The sequence below is a fragment of the Indicator indicator genome, chromosome 1 (assembly GCF_027791375.1).
Source record: "Indicator indicator isolate 239-I01 chromosome 1, UM_Iind_1.1, whole genome shotgun sequence".
In the NCBI taxonomy this organism is placed as follows: Eukaryota; Metazoa; Chordata; class Aves; order Piciformes; family Indicatoridae; genus Indicator; species Indicator indicator.
The window spans coordinates 45762329-45788084 of NC_072010.1; the positions used below are offsets into that span (position 1 = coordinate 45762329).

The 25756-nt window shown below is 40.5% G+C and overlaps 1 protein-coding gene across 1 annotated transcript in view; it reads right to left on the bottom strand.

Moving 5' to 3' along the window:
* Window positions 1-25756, bottom strand: part of TBC1D4 (TBC1 domain family member 4) — a 105493-nt gene that overhangs the window by 35814 nt on the left and 43923 nt on the right. The window contains exons 2-4 of the mRNA XM_054400202.1: window positions 8636-9238; window positions 7183-7272; window positions 2240-2344 (exon numbers count right to left, since the gene is read on the bottom strand). Coding sequence (XP_054256177.1) covers window positions 2240-2344; window positions 7183-7272; window positions 8636-9238 — 798 coding nt within the window. The remainder of the gene's footprint in view (window positions 1-2239; window positions 2345-7182; window positions 7273-8635; window positions 9239-25756) is intronic.

Consider the following 25756-nt stretch of genomic DNA (forward strand, 5'->3'; position numbering starts at 1 on the left):
TGGCTAAATAAAAAGCATTATTTTCTTATTCTTTAGCTTCAAGTTTCTCCTGCAAACTACACATGCTCTCTCTCAACAATTTTCCTCCCACCACTGTATTATATTGACACAAAACCCCACAGAACCATCCTGCTGTCAGACAGGAACTTCCCACAGCAGTTCACTTTTCTCCAGGCTTCTAGATTCTCTACCAGCTTCATTATAATCACCAACTTATCTTTAAGTACCACCCTGCCTTGCACTGCGCTCTGACCTTTCCTCTGTTCACTGCCATAAATACACGAGTGTTACGTTCCCACACACCAGCAATGGAAAGGCTCAGCTTCTCTGCAAGAAAGGTCAAGGTGACAGCATTGCTCCAAACATTCAAATATGCTCCCAGACCTTAGATACAAAGCACTTTGAGTTCCCCTTTCTGCATTATAGGGTAATACAATGCTTATTAAGGGCTGTTTACTTGAGTAGTTCCATTAACATGGAAAGGAGACAATGGCTTAATAACAATCTTAGGAAAGAAACCAGTATTCTGCTTCAAAATCAGGTCCCTGCTCTTACCTCTTGCTTTTTATATAATCAGAAGGAAGAAAGCAGATATATTTGAGATAAAAATCATGCAGTCTAACACTGACTTTTTTGTGGGTCTGTAAACTGTGGGGGGAGGGGAACGGAAAGCACCTGAATGTGGAAATTTGAATTAGTTTGTGTCCCAATATATTTAGGTGTTTGGTGTTTTAAGGTTTGTGGCATTTTTTGTTTGGTTGGTTTTGGGTGAGGTTTTTCTTTTTGTTGTTTCTCTTTGTTTGGGAGGGTTGTTTTGTTTTTGAAACCCACAGTTTTAAGCACTACCAGTAATTTCTGTGTGCTTTCTCTTCTTAGCAATAAAGCAAGGCATTGAACAGCAATTGTCATGCAGTACAGAGTGATAATTTTTTTAAGTTGGCAACAATGCCGCTAAATGGAAGATCCACAGAAGGGTGCTAAGCATATGGATTATGACTACAGTAAAAACATGAGAACTGTAGTACAGACTGCAGCTAGGTTTAGAGCAAATAAACATAAGCCTACTAACATTGCCTGCCTGGCAGCACAGAATTCAGGAAGCATTAGGTTTTACAGCTCTGCCCTGCCAAGTGAATGCATCTCTAAGTAGCACGTTCATATCCTACTGCAATGTGGGCAGACCCACACATCTCAGTACAAAAATACGCAGAGGTTCGTAAGTATGTGGTTTCTTTCTATAAGACATTTTAAGTCTCTGAGCTATGCATGGTCTGATTCATCAATAGGTCAGATGTAACATTTTCTGTTAATATAGATTTGATCTCATAACAAAGTTCCATTTTGATAAAAAGTGCAGCCTCAGCTACCACGGCACATCTAGGGCTGTTTGAAGTTCTATCGCCCTGAATCTATTCACTCTCAAGCTAGTCAATAGATTAACAAATAGCATTTTCAGCTGGCTAAAAGTGTGATTTTAACTTTAACTGAAAAGACTTAGCAGCTGTCAGCAGAGTCATCGGGAAGAAACGCATTTTAGAACAGACACCAGAGCTTTAAAATAAAAAATGTAGTAGCCAAAATTATTCCCTATATGTGTCTCATGGTATTAAGCTACCTCTACCAGTAAAATTACTGGCACATGAAACTACTATTGATCGATACATACTTTAGCAAATGCCCACTGGGGTTTTTTATAGTGACACATATCTACGTGTTACCATTTTTTTCTTCTGTGATCAGATGTTGCTATTCTCTTCAAGAACAACAGACTACAACAAACGCTAAAGCCACATGCAGGATCATCTAGTAGTTTATCTACATCATCAGATGGTAGTTTAAATCCTACTTTGAAAAGTGTGTTTGGGTTTTATCATCATTATAAATGCCTCATCATCAGCTTAGCTTTGTTACTGATTCAATGCATTTTAATTACATGTTCAAGGGGGAACCAAGTGCCTCAACATTTAGAAATGCAAAAGTTCCAAGCAAATACAGAGCCCAAATATGCTCACAGTCTGCATACTGATATATGCACCAGCAGAGTAGCAGGATATGGCTATATATGAACAGAATGTATGCATTCCTTATTGCATGTTTTCATATTCACAGCTAAGGTCTCATACCAGAGAAGATGTGACCACTGAGACTCAGCTAACACAGCAGAGTAACAAAGATTCCAATGGTTTAGGAAGTGCCATAGACATCTTCCTATGGCAAGATTAGGATCACCAATACTCACCAGAGACTCACTTGCACACTGGAACACATAGCAAACATACTGGCTTAATCCAGGTTCAACAGATTCCCGGCAAATGAAACCGAAGTGATCAACATGTTTGATACCCTAAGAGAGTTTAAAACCAGCATTAGTGGACTATTTTATAAACAGGTTTTGCTTCCACAGTGATCCTAAAAATAGTTACCTGGCTCCAATATGTGGTAATATCAAGGTTTGAGAAACTATAAATGCATACCCTTAATGATGTATTTTATAACTACGGAAGTTATAATTTAAACTGATTTATGCATTTAAGAGTTACATAAAGACTCTTTACACAATCAAAACAAAATTTATACATTGATAGACCTGGATCTGAATTTCTTCCATTAGGAAAAATGGATTTTCAGGGAAGTGAACTGAAGAGTCCTATATTGTATTCGGTATTGCCTCTGCAGTGAAAACTTGACAATAATTAGCCCATACTTAAACATAGGACTGGAGTAGCAAAGTAGCAACAGATCTACGCTTTTCTGTAATACAAGATGAGACTACACCAAAAAGAGCAGGGAATAAGTGGTGACATGCAAAATTCCAACCAAATTTGTAAGTAAATTCTTTGAAACTGAGTTACATACCAGAAATTTCAAGACTTACAACATGTTACTAATGATGTTTTCTTTCAAGATCCTAGTCTAACTGCTTGACAGGGAACATTGCCTTGCTAAACACAGAGCTGAGAAGATCAAAGAGAGCTGCTTCCTAAGAAGCACTACATTCCCAGTCTCAATTCATGGAACATGACTCACTATTGTTAAAGCTTTTGCCAATGTTTTTATCATCTGAGTATGATAATAGTAGTTTTTCTCCAAATGAAAGCCTAATCCTTCAAGTTCAAACAGAAAAGAAAGCAGAACTTGGTTGCTTGGATCCATCTCCAAAGAAAACATCTATATCGTAGAAGAGAGGAGGCAGCAAAACAACTTGTTTGTCCCTACAGAAAACACTCCAGACAAAATTGGTAACGCAGTACGTGACAGACAGAACATATTGTCACTAAATGCTGTAGTTTTTAGAAACAGAATTCCAGAAGTTACATTTATGCTACTTAAATAAATCATAAGAAATGCGTAGAGGGCATGTAAGATGGTACAAATGGCACTAGTTTATCATAATTCACAGTAATCCTTACTTAACTGAACTCATTTTCCTGTGGCATGATGTCTTCAAACCCATATAAAGAACAGATGTATACACATATGCTGATCTATATAACAGTGAAGCATTATCCTCCCTTTTGTGAGGAAACCATATTTACTTCTCACTGCTGATGGTGCCTGAACAAGTCTACTGCTGTTTGATTTCTCAGTCTCTACAAGAGAACACTTGTGGGGGAGATAGACATCTTAGAATCAAAGAATCATTTTGGTTGGAAAAGACCTCTAAGATCATCAAATCCAACCATCGACCTAACAACACCATGGCCATTAAACTGTGTCCTGAAGTGCCATGTCTACATGTCTTTTGAGCACCTCCAGGGACAGTGCCTCCACCACCTCCCTGGGCAGCTTATTCCAATGCCTGACCACTCTTTCAGGAAAGAAATTTTTTCTAATATCCAATCTGAACCTCCCCTGGTGCAACTTGAGGGGAAGTCCTATCACCTGATACTAAGGAGAAGAGACCAACACCCACCTCACTAAAACCTCCTTTCAGGTACCTGTAGAAAGCAGTAAGGTCTCCCCTCAGCCTCCTCTTCTCTAGATTAAACAATCCCAGTTCCCTCAGCTGTTTCTCATAGGACTTGCTCTCCACACCCTTCACCAGCTTTGTTGACTTTCTCTGGGCATGCTTCAGCAACAAAATATTCTTTTTGTAGTGAGGAGTCCAAAACTGAACACAATACTCGAAGTGCAGCCTCACCAGTGCTGAGTACAAGAGGCACAATCACTTCCATGACCCTGCTGGCCACACTATTGCTGATACAGTCAAGGATGCTGTTGGCCTTCTTGGCCACCTGAGCACACTGCTGGCTCACGTTCAGATGGCTGTCAACCAGCACGTCCAGGTCCTTTTCTGCTGGGCATTTTTCCAGCCACTCTGCCCCAAGCCTGTAGCATTGCATGGGGCTGTTGTGACCCAAGTGCAGGACCCAGCACTTGGCTTTGTTAAATCTCATATGCATGACCTCAGCCTATCAATCCAGCCTGTCCAGATCCTTTTGCAGAGCCTTCCTACTTTCAAGCAGATCAACACCCTCACCCCATTTGGTGTCATCTGCAAACTTACTGAGAGAGCACTCAGTTCCCTTATCCAGGTATCTTTATCCATTGATAAAAATATTAAGCAAGACTGGAGCCAAAACTGAGCCCTGGGGGACAGTGCTTGTGACCAGCCACCAATGGGATTTAACTCCATTCACCACCACTCTTTGGGCCTGGCCATCTAGGCATTTTTTTACCTAGTTAAGCATCTACCCATCCAAGCCAAAAGCAGCCATTCTCTCCAGGAGGGAGATAGTGATAAGTACTTTACTAAAGTCCAGATAAACAGAATCCACGTCCTTTCCCTCATCCACTAAGTGGGTCACTTTGTCATAGGGAAGGAGATCAGGCCTGTCCAGCAGGACCTGCCTTTCATGAGCCCATGCTGACTGTGCCTCGTCACCTGGTTGCCCTGCATATGCTGCATCACGGCACTCAAGATGACTTGCTCCATGACCTTCCCTGGCACCAAGGACAGATTGACAGGTCTGTAGTTTCCCCGGGTCCTCCTTCCAGCCATTCTCATAGATGGAAATTACGTTTGCCAGTTTCTAGTCAGCTGGGACCTCCCTGGTTAGCCAGGGCTGCTAATATATGATGGAAAGCAGCTTGGTGAGCACTTCTGCCAGCTCTCTCAGTACTTTCAGGTGTATGCCATCTGGCCCCATAGACTTGTGAATGCACCAATGAAGTGTAAATAGCACATTGTGTTCCTCAACTGCCAGTACCTCCATCACAGTTTTTTAAGAGTGACTGGACATGAAAGTTTTTTGTTGTTCTGGGTTCTAATCTGCACACACAGGTGTTGATCATCGATTGTATTTGCTGCTTTGACAATTATATGGAGCATGGATAATAAATTGAAAGCAGCAGATCAGTGGTACTTAACCTACAGAATAAAAAGTTTTATTAGACCAGGCTAAAAGAATCCAGAAGGTAAGCTGAAGAGAACGCCTCCCTTTCATTGTTTGTAAAGCTCAGAAGAACAAACGTTTCTAAGCTGCAGTCTCACAATATGCAGTAAATTGCCACCCTATAAATCCATAACAGAGAAAGCCCTCTGGCTAGCACTGAGCTCTTGAAAGAAGTACTGATGAGGTTTATGCAACCAAATCCTTAGTCTTGAACAAATTAATGTTTCATTTCTATTGAATATATAACCCCCCAACTTCTCTAAAGTAGATGTTTTGCATTAAAAAATACACAAAACAAAATCAAAACTCCTACAGTATTGCTAGTGCCTGTCTGAATTATTCAAGCATGCAAAATAACAAAAGTTTTGCTCTAAATGAAGGTGAAGAGGTGAAGTGAAAAACTTGACCTCACTTTTATTTAGCTCAGTACACCCAAAAAGCAGAAGACTCCAGAACCATTGCTTTAAGACTTTCTTTGATCTATATTTATTATAAAGCTATTAATGCATCATTGTTTGATATTACTGTTCTACTCTATATTTGCACTTGCTTTTTTTCTCTACCAAGAGCAATAAAAATAGTAGTTAAAAAGCAGAGTCTATTTAAGCATCTGAACCTTTGGTTGGTAGCTCAAGTCTCCACTTGTGTTACAAGTAATGACCACTTCTTAATTTATATTAACATTGGTAGCACAGTCATGCAAGCACAGATTTGTTATTAGCATTAAAATGAAAGTCCTTATGGGTGAAATACAGGTTTAGAGCATGTCAGGAATTGTACTTTAAATTAGAATAGCATTGTCCAAGGAGTTCCAAAGTGATGCATATCCATGACATTTGAGAGAAGGTAATTAAATAAACCTCAAAACAAAAAGTGCCAGAAACAAGGGGGTGCTGCACAACAGCAAGATAGAAAGGTGAATCCCTCAGCCCTGGTATCTAACTTTGTTAAGTTAAATAAATAAATGTATTTATTTATTAATGGACATAGCTAAGTTTGCCTATTGCCACATTCTTCAGAAGAAATAACACAGAAAGAAATCCCTGCTGCTTTTCTGGAGGGCTGACTTGATGCTCTCCTCCTTTCATTCCAGATGCTTTCAGGAGCTTAGCTGCTCAGAAACAGCACACTCAGAGCACTGTAAACGGAGATTGAGCTACTTCCAAAATTATATCCAACGCTCTCCAAAAGCAGAAGAGTTTATACTTTGTTTTCTGACCAGTGATTGAAGTTGCCACCTCCACAGCTTAGACTGATGATTTTGAGCTCATCTTTTCTGTACTTAAGCTCTTCGAGAATCACATTGCGTTACTTTTCTGCAGCATCTACTTGAAACTGCTATCAGGTGAACGAGTCAAAATCTGAGTAACAGCTCTCACTCCTGTAAGGACAAATCAGTACTTCAAGCCTGCTGCAAGCACTCATGAAACAATAGCCCTTTACTACCCAATTTATTTAGCTGTACTCCCCAAAGAAGCTGATGCATCAAACTTCATACGGGGTCTATATATTCATTAGCCACAATCACTCAAAATTCCTCCTCTCCTCTTTTAAATTAAGAAGTCAGTGAGGTAAATCAGCAATTTACTTTCATTCAGGGTTAATTTCAATAGGATAAACCATTTATAAATGGCCTTTGAGACTGAATAAAGGAAAACTGCACAGGGAGTTGAAGAAGAATAATTTTTTTTTCTGCTGTCTGTAGACCAGCAGGACAATCCAGCTGAAGAACAAATAAATTCTTTTTTTCCTGATGACCTACATGGTGCTTCTTATTAATACTTACCTGAGAACATGAGGAGATATCTTTAAAATTCTTTTCAAGCACAACAGATTTGGTGTCCGGACTGATAAGGTTAACTTCAAACCTTCCAACCTAGGAGGGCATGGGGTGATGGGAGGAGAAGAAAATTAAGTCTAGTTTAAGAGTGTCTTGGAGGCACAATATTAGCAGCAACAAAAAATGTCACAATCTAATTTTGTCTTGTTCAAACAGATTACCTTCAGTACAACAGCTTACTCATCAGGAACAACAATGCCATAATTCAGCCTATGTTGAGTAAGAGTATTTCACCAAGAACAATATGCTCAGCTGAATAGGAGAAATACTTGGGAAAAAAGACAGCTTCTATTTTTTCCCCTCTCCCTTTTTGTTTTGAGTTACTTTGGTCCAAAGATCACATATTTGACAGGCAATACCAAAACCTTCAGTAAACAATGTGACTAAAGTGAAAGGTGAAATAAAAAACAGAATTTGAAAATTTCTGTTTTATTTCAACTATACCATAGATCATCAGAAAAACGATGTTGATCATAAGGTGATACTTTTTGTTTCTGTAGTAATTCCAGATGAGAAAGAACAGGTTCTGTAGCAAGCTTCTGCAAATTATTTCTCAAGTATATGGAACTTATTCCATAGACCTCAGGGAGTTTGTCAGCTAAATACTTTTCATTTTTAGTGATAGCTGTGGCTTTCTAAAGGGCACTGCATTTTCACTTCAGTTAGCATTTCTCCAAAAGAATACAAGGCAAGAATGATCTTTAAAGCAAATGGAAAGACAAAACCCAAGCATTTAGCCCCCTGCGATTTTAAGGTCCAAAGATCTTTTCTTTTACGGGTCACTTCCTTTAAGTGCCCTCTTCTTTTCTCAATACAAGCTCCAAAGATGTCAAATGCACTTCAGGCAGGAGAAGAAATAACCTTGAGGTCTGAAGGAAGAAGCCTTCAGTGCAGAGACATTTGAGTACTCATTTGGGAAAGCCAAGCTGAACAGTAATAAAAATTATCATAAAGGGGCTGTCACAAATGTAAGGCTGTGAAAGCCTTATGTGAAGTTGTGAGCTTCTTTTTAATTGCACATAAAAGGTTTGTTCACATGGAAGTCTTGATTCTTTTTATGAAGGAATACTCACATTTTTCAGCTAGGTCCTAGATCTCACCAGAAATGCATAGAAAATAATTATTTACCTAGAAACTCTGCTCCCATAAGTAATTACTTCTCTAAGTAATTCCTTTCTCTTAACATTAACTCCATGAGTTGAGATTCCTTCCTTAAGAAGGTTCAGCTACTTCAGCTGCTTGTTTCCTATCATTTCTGAACAGATAAATAATTACCACTAGCCCACAAAACCATATTCCACCCATTTTACTAATTTTGCAAACTTTGTCTCAGCTTCAAACTGCAGAGGGGGAAGATACAGTGCAAAACCAACATGAAATTGCTTATCCTATCACACACCTGGAACAACATTGTCCTATTCTTCTCAGAATCAGAAGGTTGAACATGACTGGGTGCACTTGCATGTCTTCTACGTGACTGTATTTTCATGTTGCTGTCATGAACTCTTCTTTGCATAACTGCAGTGACACTGCTGCACCGGGACCGAAACTCTTGTTGCTCATCAAAGCCAGAGTCCTCTAAAATTCGCTCTGGAAAGGAGCCACGCGTGCTGGCCAGGTTGGTCAAGTTGGTCTGGCTGCCAATTGTAAACATTGCGGCATGCCCTGTAGTGTTATTTGGGCTCTCCAGCTCTTCAAACGGGCTATCCAGCGGAGAAGTTGGTGTATTTCCTTCACACAAGGGTAAATCCAAACTTGACTCATTATTCCGCTGCTCATTTAAGAGTTTCAGACGCTGGCGCTCATGAAGGCTGAATTTCTCAATGCAGTCATCTATTAGTGTGGAGGGAGCTTTCTTGTGAGCCACTGTTACCTTTCCACAGTACAAGACCTCAAATTTTTGGGAGTCATAGAAGGCATCTTCACCATCCTTACTTGGCTTGGCATCTTCTTTCAGTGCTGCCTTGGAGATTTGTCTTATGCTGCTGATGACATCAGGAACCTAAAGGACGGTGTGAAAGGTTTGTTTAGTATCCATAAATGAGATAGTACTATGATACATAAAACATTTGCTAATCTAAGTATTTATACAAGCTGCTTCTTGAGTGGCTGACTTTGCTTGTCACTTTGCTTCTCGGCTGAAAACATAAAATTCAAATTCTGTAAAGATAACTTACACAGTGGAAGCACAGCAAATAATTTCAATTTTTTTCACTGGATCCTGTTTCAGAACATAAAGTTCTAAATTACCAGAAAGTCTAGTGACAGATTTTTGCGTTCTCCTTTCAGTAGTCCTCTTCCCATATCAGCATTTCTTGCTGATGTATTTTACATAGGGCCATCACTGTTGCTCTGATTTTGTCTGGTTTTGTCTTGCAGAGCCAGATAATTCCATTCTTAGGACCGCTGTATAAAAGTTTCTTTGACAAAGAGATAAGCAATCCTATCAGTTTCAACTGATAGTTTTGGAACACAGGCAGCAAGCACATGGAAACTTTACCTAAGTATCATATACAATCACATTAGCTTCTGTTTATTACCTACCTCACTCCATCCACCCTATGGCATAGGTTACTTTATGTTTCCCTGCTGTCTCAGTCATCACACAGTTAAAAAGCAGACCCAAATCTCTCTTCCCCTCCATAATTCTTACTTACAGATTCCTATTATATCCTGTAAGGCCAAACTGCACATCTCCATTACACTCTCAATTTCAGCCCTGTATCACTCCATTTTTTAAAGAAAGGTTCTTCCTGATTTTATCTCAGTCACCTTGGGAGGGTGTCTGCCTTCAGCTTCAACACATTGAATATGCAAGCTGCTTTTTCATTTTGCCTTCAGTAAAGAAAACAAGGACTTGCTCAGTTCTGCAGCCTGCAGATCACAGTCATTCCAGTTGCTCTTTTAACATTACCTACCCTCTGCTTAACCAGGTCTCATCACCCCCAGAAGGATAACTAATGACACTACTAATGAAAATGGAATCAAGACAGAATATCTGTCTGGTGTCCTTCCCAAAATAAATCTGTTCTCAATGCAATCAATCAACAGATTCTGTACTGCTAACAGCTTTTTGCCATATTAATAATATTTAATAATTTGTTTCAAAGTATTCCCAAAAGGATAACTTTTAAGTCACACTATAGTAAATAATCCATGCTCCTTTCAGTATCACTTTCTTTCAGTCACACAAAACCAGTTGAAACTTGCTAATGAGGTAGTAATCTCCTATGCCAATACTTTTGCAAGTCACAGTGGAAAATTACCTCCTCTTAATCCCATTACACACTCCTCATCCACTGGGCATTCAACTCAAATATGTTTCCAGTTCATTTATTGCAAAACGAAGTTCAGTTACCCTGAGACCTAATGGCCATTTGGCTTTCATCCCTATAGATGTCATCATCATCTCAGTTTTCAGTGAGGCTAAAAGTTAGTCTTGATATGACAGAGATACTACAGTGTATTTAATCTTCGCTCCTCATTGCTACTAGGCTGCTTTACCATTGTCCAAGGTGAGCTTCCTCCCAGTGAGGCCAGCTCAGATGGTCATAAACAATTCTCTCTTTATACAGGCTGGTTCATATTCCAAGATGCAGCTATTTTCCCACTGCTCAGTGCTCTTATTCTTTCTGATCTGTGCTTAAAGAAGCTGTATAGTTTAAACCCCTTACTTCTCTATTTTATTGAAATTCGAAAGATGGCTATGCTTTAATTAACATTTCCCTTTTTAGAATCCAGAACCTGTTACAGGCCAATTCACATATATTACTCTTCAAAGGACAGTGGTAAACAATAACTCTGTTCAAAATGCATGAATTCTACACACAATCAAATGTTTAATCAGCAATTTGGATTTTCCAAAAAGTGCACCATCACTTCCACATCACTAGCTGGGTTCTGCCCCTTGCTCATCACTTCTAAAACAAAGACTGGAGAAGAAGTTCTTGAATCTTTGTAGTAATACCCATTAGCTTCCTAAAACATCCTATCCTCCTCTTCCTCTGCCAGCAAATGTCCACATATGATGGGGATAAGAAACTGACATCTCTACAACAATAGGATTCCCTATCCATCCCCTCCTCTCTGAGAAATCTCCACAAACAGAGTTTTAAGTAATTACAATTCTATCCAAACAAAACCCACCCTACTGTCCTGCCATTTATCAGTTTTCTATGTCCATCTTTTCCAGATCATGCATACTCTTCAGACACTAGTATCTGTGTCATAACTACTGTTTCACAAGCCCTGCTCTCTGTAGAGCCTTTGCTTATGCCTACCACAGAAATTGCCAAAGTATTTTCACTTCACTATGGAGGGATCCTAGCATTAGTGCAAAGGTTTCATCTAACACAGCCCAACTAATCCTTATTCCATGTTTTGTTTAGAAAACCTTTTTTACAGGCTATGTTATCTTTCAGTCTACACTCTCATCAGTATTCACTTTTCCCCCTTTCTACTTATCCACAAAACAAAAGTGATATTATTTAATTTATTTAATCTCCATAGTCATGAATGCTTTCCTTATAAACAGATGAAGAGGAAGGCAACATAATACAGAGAATCACAATGGATATCAAGTATCTGTCAGACAGTCCAGAACCAGTTCCTGGTGCTTGTTGGCTGCTTCAGGAATTCCCTAGATAGCATGGTGTGAAAAACAGCTCCATGTCTAAAACACAAGACAGATGCTAAAACTGCTCGGTGGTTAGCCATATACATGGACTTTATTGGTCTTTAGCGTACAGGAATAAGTGCACGGTGATGACAATGTATCCAATGGTTGACAATGTGCCAGCTTATACTGTTAGACCTGACCTGCTTCACTTCCAGAGTGATAGCACCTTATCAAGAACCAAGAGCCACTACCATCTGAGACATACTTGATCAGATTATGGTATTTTCATTTAACGTTCTTACTTCAAGCAAAAATCGTAACTGGAATCAAGTGGATAAACAAGAGTTTGCATCTGTATTTTTCCAAAATGCAAGATACAGGAAAAGTTACAAAATTATCAAGCATGTGACTTTTTATGCCTTTCTTTGTCATATATCATTGGGATTTGACATTTTGCTCCTCTGTATATCAACAAGCCCCAGTCACAAAAGTTTTGCCACCAAAATTGTGTAACATATCTGGATTTGGATATTATCTTATTACATGTCAATGCTGAAATTGCCAGGCAAGGTTAGACAAAATTGTAAGCACAGTAGAGATTTTAAAATACTGAATTAACAGGATGAAAACTGCTTAACTACTTTTAATAATATTAAGAAGACAGACTCCAGAAACATTCAAAAGTTAATTATGTTTCCAAGTTCTACTATTTCCCTGCAGCAGGCTCATGAAATTAAGCAGCCAAAGAAGAGAAATGAAATTCCTGTTCCTGAAATCCATAGGGCCACAGTAGATCTTCCTGGACAGATATTACAATAGCTGTTACAATAGAGCCAAATTAAAAGGTTAAACAAGTTATGACATGACCTGCATATAAGGAACACGGATCCCCAAAATATTTAAGCACTTAATCTATTTAACATACTTGGATTTTTTTTTGTCAAGCCCTGAAGATAGTTAACTCAAAGGAGACTGAGGTAGAGGGGGATAGGTAGTACATTAGCAGGGTGAGAGAGCCACAGTTACAGCCTGAACGAACCCAGTGGTGCTAATACTGGGACAACTGAAGAAGTCTTAATTCTCTCATGCTTTGCCTCTCCCAAGTCCCATGGACCAGGGGTCTATCACCTTTTTCCAAATATTGGTGGTCAGAGGAGAATATGACTATGTCCCAAAAGGAATTGCAAAGTACATTGATAGGGCAATACAAGCTTGTATTATTTTAAGCATCTTAAACTCACATCTTAAACATGATGATCATCTTAAACTGACATTCTAAATGTTGTCTGATATATTGTATTTTTTTGACCACAAAATCTAAAAAGTCTACTAACTTCTCACTTCTAATGCTTGAGAGAAAAGGATAAGCTCCCAAACCAGAAGCTACAAGGTCCTGAAGAGCTAAAACCCAGGAGCATACACATCACCAGGCAAATAACTGAAAAGCTGTCAGAAAACCAAAAATCCTGACCAGCTTTATAAAGAAGTAGATATTGTATATTATGTAGATGAAGGGACTAAACATACATTGGAACAGCACACAAAGCTTTCTCTAACTGAACACTGACTGCATGCTTCAATAGTCACAGGCACACTGAACTCTGTCAAGTATTAATAAATTGATACCAAACAAAACAGACAAAAGAATGCCAGATGAGCTTTCTTCTCCTTCAGAATGTCAAGAGCTGTACATGGCATCTGGGGGAAACAGTGGCATGTGAGCTTTACCACCCTTGAAAGAGTGCTCATACTAGCTCTTAAATTTCTGAATATAGCAAGAGAACTCAGAGGAGCAGAGATTGTTCTTGAGAGCCTGTACTAATTCTCTGCCCCCAAAAATGTAAGGAGCCAAAAATATAAGGATGGACTGTGGGTACCATAAGTACAAGACTAGACCTGTGATACTATTTGGCTCCTCAGTGTAAAGAACACTCCAAAATTTGGTTGAGGAGAAAGAAACCCAAACAAATACCAAAACCAACCAAACAAGACTGTGAGTTAAGAGGTAAGTATGAAGAGTTCCACAATGACATTTAAGAGGCAATATTTCACTTCAGGGAAACATAGAACCTAATAAGACTCACTAACCAGGGGAAAAAAAAAACACTTGGGAATCCAAATTAAGTCTGTTATTATTCATATTTGTTAGCCTAAGACTGTATGAATCACTCCTCATGCAATTAGATCTGGTTACGTGTGTGACGATTCAGTAACGTTAGCTGTACTCAGAAGAGATGGCACTGGTCAAGTTCTGTATGGCTGTCAGTAAGACTCAGCTTTGAATATACAAAGTAAGAAGTTACACTGTCATAAGCTCCTACTTTACTATGGATAGTAAAGTTTTGTAAAGCTGAAATGAAAGACAGCACCAATTTCAGTCAAATCATCTCCAAATCCATTCCATCTCTCCCCCAAGAGCAGTACAACACTGTTCAAAGCACATGTGAATAGTACTGCCAAAAATTGTTCCACTATATATCTACTATACATCAAGAAATTTAACTGTGCTCAACAACAGAAATGTATTTTCATGTTGGAATCATCAATTTAACCAATGTAACTAATTTAAACTCTTTCATCTGACTTGATTAAAACCAAGGAGAGAATTAAAAATGAAGTGATAACTACAGGAAAATTACTAACACCAAATTAAAAACTTTCTTTGCAAATTTTCTCATGTGACAGAACTCGGTAGGATTTGGTTACAATTAATTCCAACTTTATGAACCCTACACTAAAACCCACAAAAAGAACTTCAGTTAGGAGGTGTTACCAGACATGTCTTTAAGTTTCAAAACAGAGAAGCTACTAAAGACTACTACTAGAAGACTACTAAACCATGCACACTGCAGCCTAACACTAGAACAGTTTGTTACAACTCTGGAATAGGCAGAGTATCTCCATGGTGATACTGAACGCTTTCTTTAAAGCAGTGACAGAAGCTGGAGCACTAAAAACTATATATATTTCCTTTGAATTTATAACAGCCTCCAGTGAACAAAGGTGGAACTCCCTTTCTGCTGGAGAGGTAACATTCCAATGCATCCCACAGTAATTACTGTGTAGTACTTTCAGTTATAAGCCGAACCTAGGACACTACGGATACTGCAAAGAACTAAACTCACTTCTCTGTATCTTTATTTCCACTGCTGGACAGAACTTCACCGTGCAGAGAAGCTGCAGCTTTGTTAGTTTGTTTCTAGCTTCCGCATGGAAAATGTCACTCTGGGATTTATTAACAAAGCACATCCCCTCTTCATACCATAAGGCATATAAACATTAGCATGACTGTGAAGTACCAATCTAAGAAATGTTTAACCAATCTGGCTACTTGATGATAGTAGTTTTAGTAAGGCAGTTCTTTTCAAAGCAAGGAAGAAGCTGAGCCCCTCTTACTCCATCCCCACATGAGGTGCAGTGTCATATCCCTTCCACAACACAAAGAGATGCAAGATGAATCACACACAAACATTAGGAACAGTCAGTACCTTCTGGTGTGGGCTCCAGTTCAGAAGCACAGGCATGTCTAATCAAAACTGTCACCAAACCTTTGTGTCACAAACACAAGGGCTCAGAAGCAGATTCTGGGGATGAGTGGATGCAGAAAAATCTCCCCCTCAGAAAGGACCAGCAGTGCAGTCACAGTATTTCCACAGCAGAGCCAGAGCTCCATATACCAACTGTTATACTTCAAAAGCCAAGCGTTTTCTGACTTCGGGCTGGAAGAACCCACGCTGCCTCAGATTTGAATAACAACATCTAACTACATATACTTAAAAACAAACAAAAGAGAAACAGGATACCATCCAGAAATTAACAGCCATGCTTTGCTAATTATTGAAAGAGTCCAACATCTAGCAAACAGAAACCAGGACGATTTGAGGAAAAAAAATAGGAGCAATCAGACATGACTCTCCTTTCAGTTAGTGTTAAACGGAATATCCACAAGTAGGAGAACACAGCCACAGCAGTGAAACATGAAGGGAGACAAAATAAGCCACATAGCACATCTTGCTATGTATCAGGCATTTGGCACTGAGACGAACTTCTTATCTTACACAAAAACACGTTCATATGCCAGCCAAAGTGCAGATATCAATAGCTATTCTCAACCAGAAAGAAGAGTGGGAGAGGGGAAAAAGTTGTTTTTTTTTAACTGCCATCCAGTTAGCACAGAACTGATCATCTAGACCTTTTATATTTCTGCATATATAGCAGACTGCTGATCCACTTAATTTTCACCATTAAAAATGCATCTTTCCAATAAAGGCCATCTCAGAGTAATTCAATTTAGGCAGTCACACAAGCAATTTGTTGATTTTGTTTGTGTCACAGATGTTTAGAAATCAGAAGAATTGGTCCCCATCAGCTGACTTAATGGTGAACAAATAATGACCATCTTCAGTTTTACAGAAATGAGGAGGATTTGTAGCCAAAAGAAATGCTATAACGAAGGGAAAAGAATAACAGCCAAATTGTCAAGCATTTATATAACCCACCTGTACTTAGTATACTTCTAAAAATACAGTTTAGAAAACACAAAGTCAGGTTCTTAGCAGGCAGTAAAAAGCATTTGCCATCAACTCCGATTCATTCTACTGCAACTCTGGGCTAACACAACACAAGCCCAGCAGCAGGAACGCTGGAACATAGGGGCTGGCAAAGAATGACCCAGTGAAAGTAGTTTTTTGAGCATTAAGCTGACCCTGGCAGACAGTGCTTTCATGTTTCTGATATTTTCTCCAGGTTCACAAGGGTAGCCAAAGCTTACAGCAACAGAAAACACGAGGAACAAGGCAAAAACCCATTAAAAATAGCATGCAGTAAAGCTTTGTTTTCAGGAACCAGAATCTTTGTCCTATTTGCCCGGCCTGTATATTTTTTTCCATCTGACTAGTCAGAAGCCAGTTAGGTTTGTTTCATAAAATCTACTACAGAGTAATGCACGTTTTTACACCAACATTGAGCCTCATACTGGGGAGATTACATACTCCTGCTGAAAGCAAAGCTGAAAACTACCACTAAAACAGCCTAAAGAGAGAGAGAGAATTTTAAACAGGCAAGCTTAAGCAAAATAAAATTCAGCTCTCAAAACAATTCTTACTTGAGATCAACCCAAAAACTTGTGCTGTTTAGTTCTGATGCAGTCAGCAAGCAGAAAAGTGTCTACCACAGTTGCACAGTTTACACTTAGAGAACCTACCACATCACCTAATTTACTACTGGAAACCTAACATGTTTGTGCTACACATGCACACAATGTGTTGCTTTGCCAAGTATCCAAATTTAAATAAGGAGGATTGAATCTGAAATATTTAGCCATTCAACTGTGTCTGTGTGGATTTACTTTTGAACTCCCTGTTTAATTCTTTCATACCCAACATAAGCAGCTGATGAAATCTTAATATTTTTAGCAGTTAGTGATTGACAAGATTAGATTCTTGTGATTCCCATTGTAAGTAGGACTCACTGTTTTGTGGTGTGCTAGCTCTGCCTCCAGGCACAGTATTCATTATTCCTCTGTCTCCATCAGGCGAAATGGTGATTCAAGACTTTGGTCCTAGTGGAAGTTCCTTGCACCTTTTTTTGAAGCTGCTGGGAATTTAGCTGTTGGATCAATACAGCTTTGAAATCCTCTTTCGTTGTGTTTATGCTAGGGTTGTTTGCTGGTTGTTATCTGGGAAAGTTAATTGTACTACTGGTTGCTTTGGCATTTGATGCTATCACAAGGTAATACAGTTTCTCTTGTGAACTGTGAGATTTCTGGACAAGCCAGAACTTGTACAGTTGTGTATTTCCAAAGTTCTAGAAAGCTACTGAACAGTATTTGGCAGGGCAGACAAGTTGCTGAAAGGCTATTACGTTGCAGTCCACTTTTTTCCTGCTCTGCACACACTGTCTGATAAATGGTATGCATTTGTCTTTCACAATGTAATTTTGAATGTCATTTGAGAAAATGAAGTTGTTTTGTGAAAAGGAATTTTGAACCCAGAGGTGACTGGCTGTTTTTTTGTGTTCTTGCTGCAGCATCACCTGCTGTGACACTGGTTTTGGTCTCTACTTTTCTATAAGCAGAGCCTTTTTTAAGGTAAGTTTGTAGTTTGAATTTTCTCAATATTGCAGTTAAGAGATTCTAGGAAAACACCAAATAGACCAAGAGACCTAACTCCTTGGTTTCGTGTCATTGCGAATCTCCTAGACTTACTGAAATTCCTACAGTGCCTGACTTTTTTCTGGACTTTTTATATGGACACCTGGTAGGAGTCTAATTTTTCCCATTTCCCAGAGTGAGTGCTGAATTACTAACCACCTACCATCTTCTCATTCAGTTACAGAAGAAGCTGGTGGTTATTTTAGGAAGTTATAAAGGTAATGACATCTATGGAAATCCGACACAGGCGATCTTCAACCAAATTTGGGCTGATACTTTAGGAGTCATAATGGTCTGCTGTGCAGTAGTCCTGAAACCTTTATCTCTTGACTACAGAAAAACAGACTTTCAAAGGTGTGTTCATTTCATAGTGAATGGGTGTGATCATTCATCTTTTTAAACTAAATTGAGAGCTTCTATCTAAAATCACTTATGTTAAAAGCTCTGCTGCTTTCTTAAATGTGGTGCATGGAGTATTTGTTTCAGTCTTAGCACTTGCACTTGAAATATGCTAAAATGGATCTCGCTGTTTTGTGATTTGTATTTAAGAAGTGGACCGTGACCATAAATGGGCAAAATACTTCAATACTTCAACTGTAGCTGGCCTTGGTTGTTTTTTTTTTTCCCCAAAAGGAAATGAATGCGGAGAATGTATTAATTGTTTGGGACTGTTCACGTGACAGCCTTATCATCTCAGGCAAGCCCTTTTAAAAATAGGGTATGTGGTAAATATGATGGAGTTCTTAAAAACAACATCTTTATTAATACACATATTAGAAAATGAAGTGACAAATTCAGTTAAAAATGCAGTTTTCAGGAGAAAATTCCAAGTTAATATCTGAATTCATACTTTTATGAATCAGAAAAAAAACTTGGATTAAACACCTGGAAAATTAAGGATGAACAGATGTGACAAGAAGTCCCTATTTTACTAAATCTTTCACTAGGAACTATGTCCTGAACTTGGAAACAAAATTGAGAGTCCTGAAGAAGCTCAAAGTATGTAGCTGGTAGATGAATTGAGACTTGCTATTTTATGAATTCAAAGAATATAAGGATTGTCCTGAGAGCCCTGTACTGACACTTCTGTGAGTTGCAGAGGATTCAAGCAGAGTCAGTCTGAGCTGTATCTGAAAGGTGGAAAAGTGTCAGTCTGACTGGTCTAAACGTAGGAGTGAAATACTGGATGCAAGAACCTTCCAAACCTAAAGCAATGTTCCTCTCGGACTATGCTGTCACTGCCATCATTGAAGTTCTTTGACGTTCTGCTGAGGAGCTCTTGCATGCAAGCATAAAAAAAGGCATTTGTTATCTGCTCAGGCATCCAAACAATCTTGTAACTCTGACATATGCCTTCCTGTTAGGTAGTGTGATGCACCTTCTCTAATTTTAGAAAAGCAAACTTCCAGCTTTTCAAAGAGTTAGTAAATAGGAACCCATGAGAAATGGCCCTCAGGGACAAGGGAGCAGAAGAGAACTGGCAGGCCTTTAAGGATGCTCTCTATAGAGCACATGTAAGAAACTGGGCAAGGAGGGCAAAAGACCACCATGGTTGAGCCATGACATGCTGGTCAAACCAAAGGGCAAGTTTGGGCTACCCAGGAAATGGAAGGAGGGGCAAGCATCCTGGGAAGAGTATAGGGACATTGCCTGGCTGTGTAGGGATGACATCAGGAAGGCCGAGGCACAGCTGGAACAGAACTTGGCAAGGGATGTAAAGAAAACCCAGAAAGGCTTCTACAGGTATGTAAACCAGAAAAGGAAAGTTAAAGAAAGTGTCCTCCCGTGATGAGCAACAGAGAGGAACTTCTATCAACGGATGAGGAGAAGGCTAAGATTCTCAACAACTTTTTTGTCTCAGATTTCACTGGCAACCCCTCTCCTCATTGCTCTCGTGTTGATGGAATATGAGTTGGAGACCAGGGTGACGTGGTTTCCCCCACTGTAAATGAAGACAAGGTGCATGATCATCTGAGGAACCTGAAGATATACAAGTCCATGGGGCCTGATGAAATGCATCCCAGAGTCCTGAGGGAATTGGCTGATGTGGTTGCCAGGCCACTCTCCATGATACTTGAGATGTTCTGGCAGTCAGGTGACGTCCCTGGGGATTGGAAGAAAAGAAACATCACACCCATTTTTAAAATGAGTAGAAAGGAGGACCCTGGGAACTACCGACCTGTCAGTCTCACCTCTGTACATGGGAAGATCATGGAACAGATCCTCCTGGATGCCATGCTGAGGCACATGGGGGACAGGGAAGTGATTCAAGACCCAGCATGGCTTTACTGGGGCAGGTCTTGCCTGACTAACCTTGTGGCTTTCCATGACAAAGTGTGACCATGTCAGTAGATAAAGAAAAACCTATGGATGTGATCTATCTGGACTTCTGCAAGGCCTTTGACCTGGTCCCCCACAACACAGAATCACAGAATCAGTCAGGGTGGGAAGGGACCACAAGGATCATCTAGTTCCAACCTCTCTGCCATGGGATGAGTAGGGACACCTCACACTAGAGCAGGCTGGCCAGAGCCTCATCCAGCCTGGCCTTAAACACCTCCAGGGATGGGGCCTCAACCACCTCCCTGGACAACCCATTCCAGGCTCTCACCACTCTCATGGGGAAGAACTTCTTCCTCACGTCCAGCCTGAATCTCCCCACTTCCAGCTTTGTTCCATTCCCCTTAGTCCTATCACTACCTTATATCCTAAAAAGTCCCTCCCCAGCTTTCTTGTAGGCCCCCTTCAGATACTGGAAGGCCACAAGAAGGTCACCTTGGAGCCTTCTCTTCTCCAGACTGAACAGCCTCAACTCTTTCAGTCTGTCCTCATAGGAGAGGTGCTCCAGCCCTCTGATCATCCTCCTGGCCCTCCTCTGGACATGTTCCAGCATGTCCATATCCCTCTTGCAATAGGGGCTCCAGAACTGGATGCAGTACTCCAGGTGGGGTCTCACCAGAGTGCAGTAGAGGGGGAGAATCACCTCCCCTGACCTGCTGGCCACACTTCTCTTGATGCAGCCCAGGATCTGGTTGGCTTTCTGGGCTGCAAGTGCACATTAACAGCTCATGTTGAGCTTCTCATCCACCAGCACCCCCAAGTCCCTCTCCTCAGGGCTGCTTTCCAGCCAGTCACTGCCCAGCCTGTATTTGTGCTTGGGATTGCCTCGACCCAGATGCAGGACCTTGCACTTGGTCTTGTTGAACCTTATGAGGTTGGCTTGTGCCCACCTCTCCAGCCTGTCAAGATCCCTCTGGATGCCATCCCTTCCCTCCAGCATGTCTGCTGCACCACACAGCTTGGTGTCATCAGCAAACTTGCTGAGGATGCACTGAATGCCACTGTCCATGTCACCAACAAAGATGTTGAACAAGACTGGTCCCAGGACTAAGCCCTGAGGGACTCCACTTGTCACTGGCCTCCACCTGGACATGGAGCCATTGACAGCCACTCTTTGGGTGCGGCCAGTTCTTTATCCATCTTGTGGTCCACCCATCAAACCCATGTGTCACCAGTTTGGAGACTAGGATGTGGTGCAGGACAGTGTCGAAGGCTTTGCTCAGGTCCAGGTAAATGACATCAGTTGCTCACCCCTCATCCTGCTCTCCAAGTTGGAGAGATATGGATTTGATGGCTGGACAGTTTGCTGGATAAGGAATTGGCTGGATGGTCACATGAGGAGGATGGTACTTAATGGCTTTAAGTCCAGATGGAGAGCAGTGACAAGTGGTGTCCCTCAGGGGTCTGTACTGGGACCTGTGCTGTTTAATATTTTTATCAATGACACAGACAGATTGAATGCACCATCAGCAAGTTTGCAGATGACTCCAAACTGTGTGGTGTTGTTGATACACCAGAGAGAGGGGATGTCATCCAGAGGGACCTGGACAAGATGGAGAGGTGGGGCCAGGTGAACCTCATGAAATTCAACAAGAGCAAGTGCAAGGTTCTGCACCTCGGCCGAAACAATCCTCACTATCAACACAGACTGGGGGAGGAGGTGATAGAAAGCAGCCCTGTGAAAAGGCCTTGGGGGTGTGGATGGACAAGAAGCTGGACATGGGCAGGCAGTGTGCACTTGCAGCCCAGAAGACAAATCACATCCTGAGCTGCATCAAAAGAAGTGTGGCCAGCAGATCCAGGGAGGTGATTCTGACACTTTGCTCTGGTGAGACCTCACCTGCAGTACTGTGTCCAGGTCTGGAGCCCTCAGTATACGAAGGACGTGGACCTGATGGAGGGGGTCCAGAGGAGGGCCATGAAAATGATCAAGGGGTTGGGGCACCTCTGCTATGAGGACAGGCTGAGGGAGCTGGGGTTGTTCAGCTTGGAGAAGAGAAGGCTCCGGGCAGACCTAATAACAGCCTTCCAGTACCTTGAAAACGGCCTACAGAAAGGGTCAATGGCTTCAAACTAGAGAAGGACAGCTTTAGATTGGATATCAGGAAGAAGTTCTTCACTGTGAGGGTAGTGCAACACTGGAACAGGTTGCCCAGGGAGGTGGCTGAGGCCCCTTCCCTGGAGATATTCAAGGTGAGGATCAACAAGGCCCTGGGCAGCCTGATCTAGTTGGGGATGTCCCTGATGACTGCAGGGAGGTCAGACTAGGTGACCTTTGAAAAGGGTCATTTGAAAGTAATTAAGTACATGGTTGTTTTGCTTTTTCACAGAGAGGAATTCCAAAAGAGCTACAGTTACTATCAATAATTATTAAAAACCAAACCAAACCAAAAAATACACACCACAAGACCCAGGGGCAACAGAACAGGAAGTGATTGCTGAGAAAGCTTTGAGATAGAGTCAATGAAGCATAGCAACAGTAAAGTCCTTTCAGAGGAACAGCTTCACAAGGCAAGAGTCTTGCACCAAGAGTGATATACATGATGAACAACCAAAGGGTTTGATAAAGGCCTATAAGACCATTTGCATACATTAACAAAACTCTAGAAGAGTGTGTTTTGTTTTGGTTATGAATCTGGGTTATTTAAAATTGCAGGGGGGAAAAAAAGCATAAAAGCATTTAGTTACTATGTAAGGACTACATAAAAAAGGTAAAATAGGTTGACCGGGAAGAAGTTGTTTCTGAGGGTACTTTGTGGGGGAGATTCTCTTTGGTTCATAGGCAACATACTTATATACCTCAGGTAAAGTAACTTCTGCAGTGCTTCACTAATTGCTACTGGCAGATACTATTTGTTTCAGTACTGCTAACTGTTATTTTCTCAATTTTGTACGCCTGGAATGTGAACAGTATTTCCGAGCCAGCAGTTGCACAGCATTGCCTGATAGCATAAACAACAAGACTTAAGGAACTAGCTTTTGGAATTGTTGTCTTAAATCTACTCATGTAAGTAGAATAGGTAGGCTACAGCACCTCACTAGAGCTAATGTTGCTAACAACATTCATAGAAAGAATGGCATAGGCTTTATCATGTCCTAGTAGTACAATCACAAACATATCCAGGATTTCTGGAATTTAAGTTTGTTATTAAAACATGTCAAAGCCTACACTTTTTCGCCTTCTGCGGCAGCATCTTCATCATACTACTGTTCACTTAGGTAGCTACAGATCGAGGTATGTTCCCTGCACGTAGAAGAGCAGTACAGCCCCAATGCCTATGGCTTGGTGAAAGTATGCTTAGCTATTACATGACAATCCCTGTTACATGGCTCCTGCCTGGCCTGGAAACTGAACTTCCATTTCTGGGTTGATGAAGGGAAGGATGAAAAAGGAAGAGAAGTTTTGCCACTGACACACCACCATTCTTCTGATGCTGAACTAAGTTATTCTGAATAAATCCCATTCACTTCAGATTAGCACAGGAGTTTCTTAAATCATTCCAGCTAAGGTACTGCTTATCATACCCAGCTGCAATCAAAGCAAGATATGGCTTCAAGCTGAAGTTTCAGAAATAAGTATGCAAGTTATTCTTTCATAAAAGATGACAGTTTTCTCTGGAACTTAAAAGTTTGTTTATCCATAATTTCTACACCTGAAGCTATTTTTCACTTAGAATGGCCCAGATTATCAAATATTTCTTTTTGCAACTGAAAGTCAGTTCACTGGTGAGAGTTAGCAGTGAACACGTAACTATTAACGAAAATCAGAAAATATACTCCTCTGAGGAGTTAATTTCATTCCTCTTGTCCATAAACTCCCCCTCCCCTGGGAAACCTTAGCCTATCTGGGAATTATACGCATTAGGAATTCTTGGGTCATGTCTGGATGTTTTGTTCTCACTGAAGTCAAGGCTGAAACTTGTTTTGCAAAGCCCAAGAGGAAACATGTCAGTTACATCGCTAAGAGCGAGCACATTTCATAATAAATCTGTTCTGTGTTTGCCAGCATCATATCTAGGAAGGCAAGGTCAGTTTTGCTCACCAAGCCTCAGTCTTCTGTGTGATGAGATTCACAAGTATGCCTTCCAGTTTCAGCTGTGACACCCACAAGGACTTCCAAAACAATTCCATTTATTTCTATATGGTAGATGGCAGTACACTTCAGGGAAGAACAACAGAAATCTCACCTTAAAGGGTTATCCCAGACATATACAACACTAATTAGATTTATTATTCTCCAGGGAGTTTTAAAATCATCTGGCATAGTCCCAGGTGCGGTTGTTTATTTGTTCATGAGCTCCCAGAGAACTGAAGCTAGCATAGGATACAAGTTGGTTCCTTTCTGTGGTTCTGCTCTCAGGCAAACTTAACAGCTTGTATAATTAGGTAGCTTCAAATCAAGGTTATGGTACAGCAAAGCACATGTAAGTAGATTCATAGTTTACAAAGAGACAGTTACCAGAATTATAGAAATTCAGAAATTAACATAGACAGCTAGAAGCAAAATCTGAAAAACACACTTAAATTAATTGACTGAGATGGGAGTTTAGTTCACAGGGATCCACATGAACAGAAAGTAGTGAAATTGAACATATTAAGACCTCCATATCTTTAGATGAACAGAAGTGGATTTTTTTTTTGGGGGGGGGGTTTGTTTGTTTGTTCTTAAGTTGGGGGGGACCACTACGAGAAGGTTACGATGCAAAGGAGCAAACAATGACAAAATTCTAAGTGACAGTAGTAGAAAAACCCAAGAACAGACATTTGCTCTCAAATTAAGTACTTGGCATGTAAACAATTTCAAAGTGGCATATGAAAGCAGCCTTCCACCATACTGCAACCTGCTTAGCTGAGGTTGCTCTTGACTTACACTTGAAATCTACATCACATCAAAATATTTTTGCATCCTATTTCACTCCATGGGAACACTGAGAATGACTAGCACTGATTTGCATGTTCAACTTAGTGTCATACTAAAAGTACTGAATTTCTGAAGAGTCTATGAGCTGATGTAAAAGAAGCTTCCCCTAACTCTACTGCATAAGATAGCTAAACTGTATTTCACACTGTACAGAGCAGCGATTTCCACCTCTCTGGATTTGATCTGTGATCTTACTTTTTCAACATGTTTCCTTTTCCCAAGCAGCAAGGAAGTCTGAAAGGACCCATTTTATGCCCAGGTCCTCACTCTATTGCAATCCTTGTTCAGACTGTGTGACCACTTCAAAGATGCACTGCATATAAACATCATTCTTGGAACTGAACAGTTTTGAATTGGGGTCCAGGAGACTAAACTGATGGTCCTTAGCAGGGTTCCTATATGCAGCCAGCAAGGACAAGATGCATCTGGAAGCTGAGATGCTGAAGATCTTCCTGTTCATTATTTTCTCAAGATATCAAACAAAAAATGT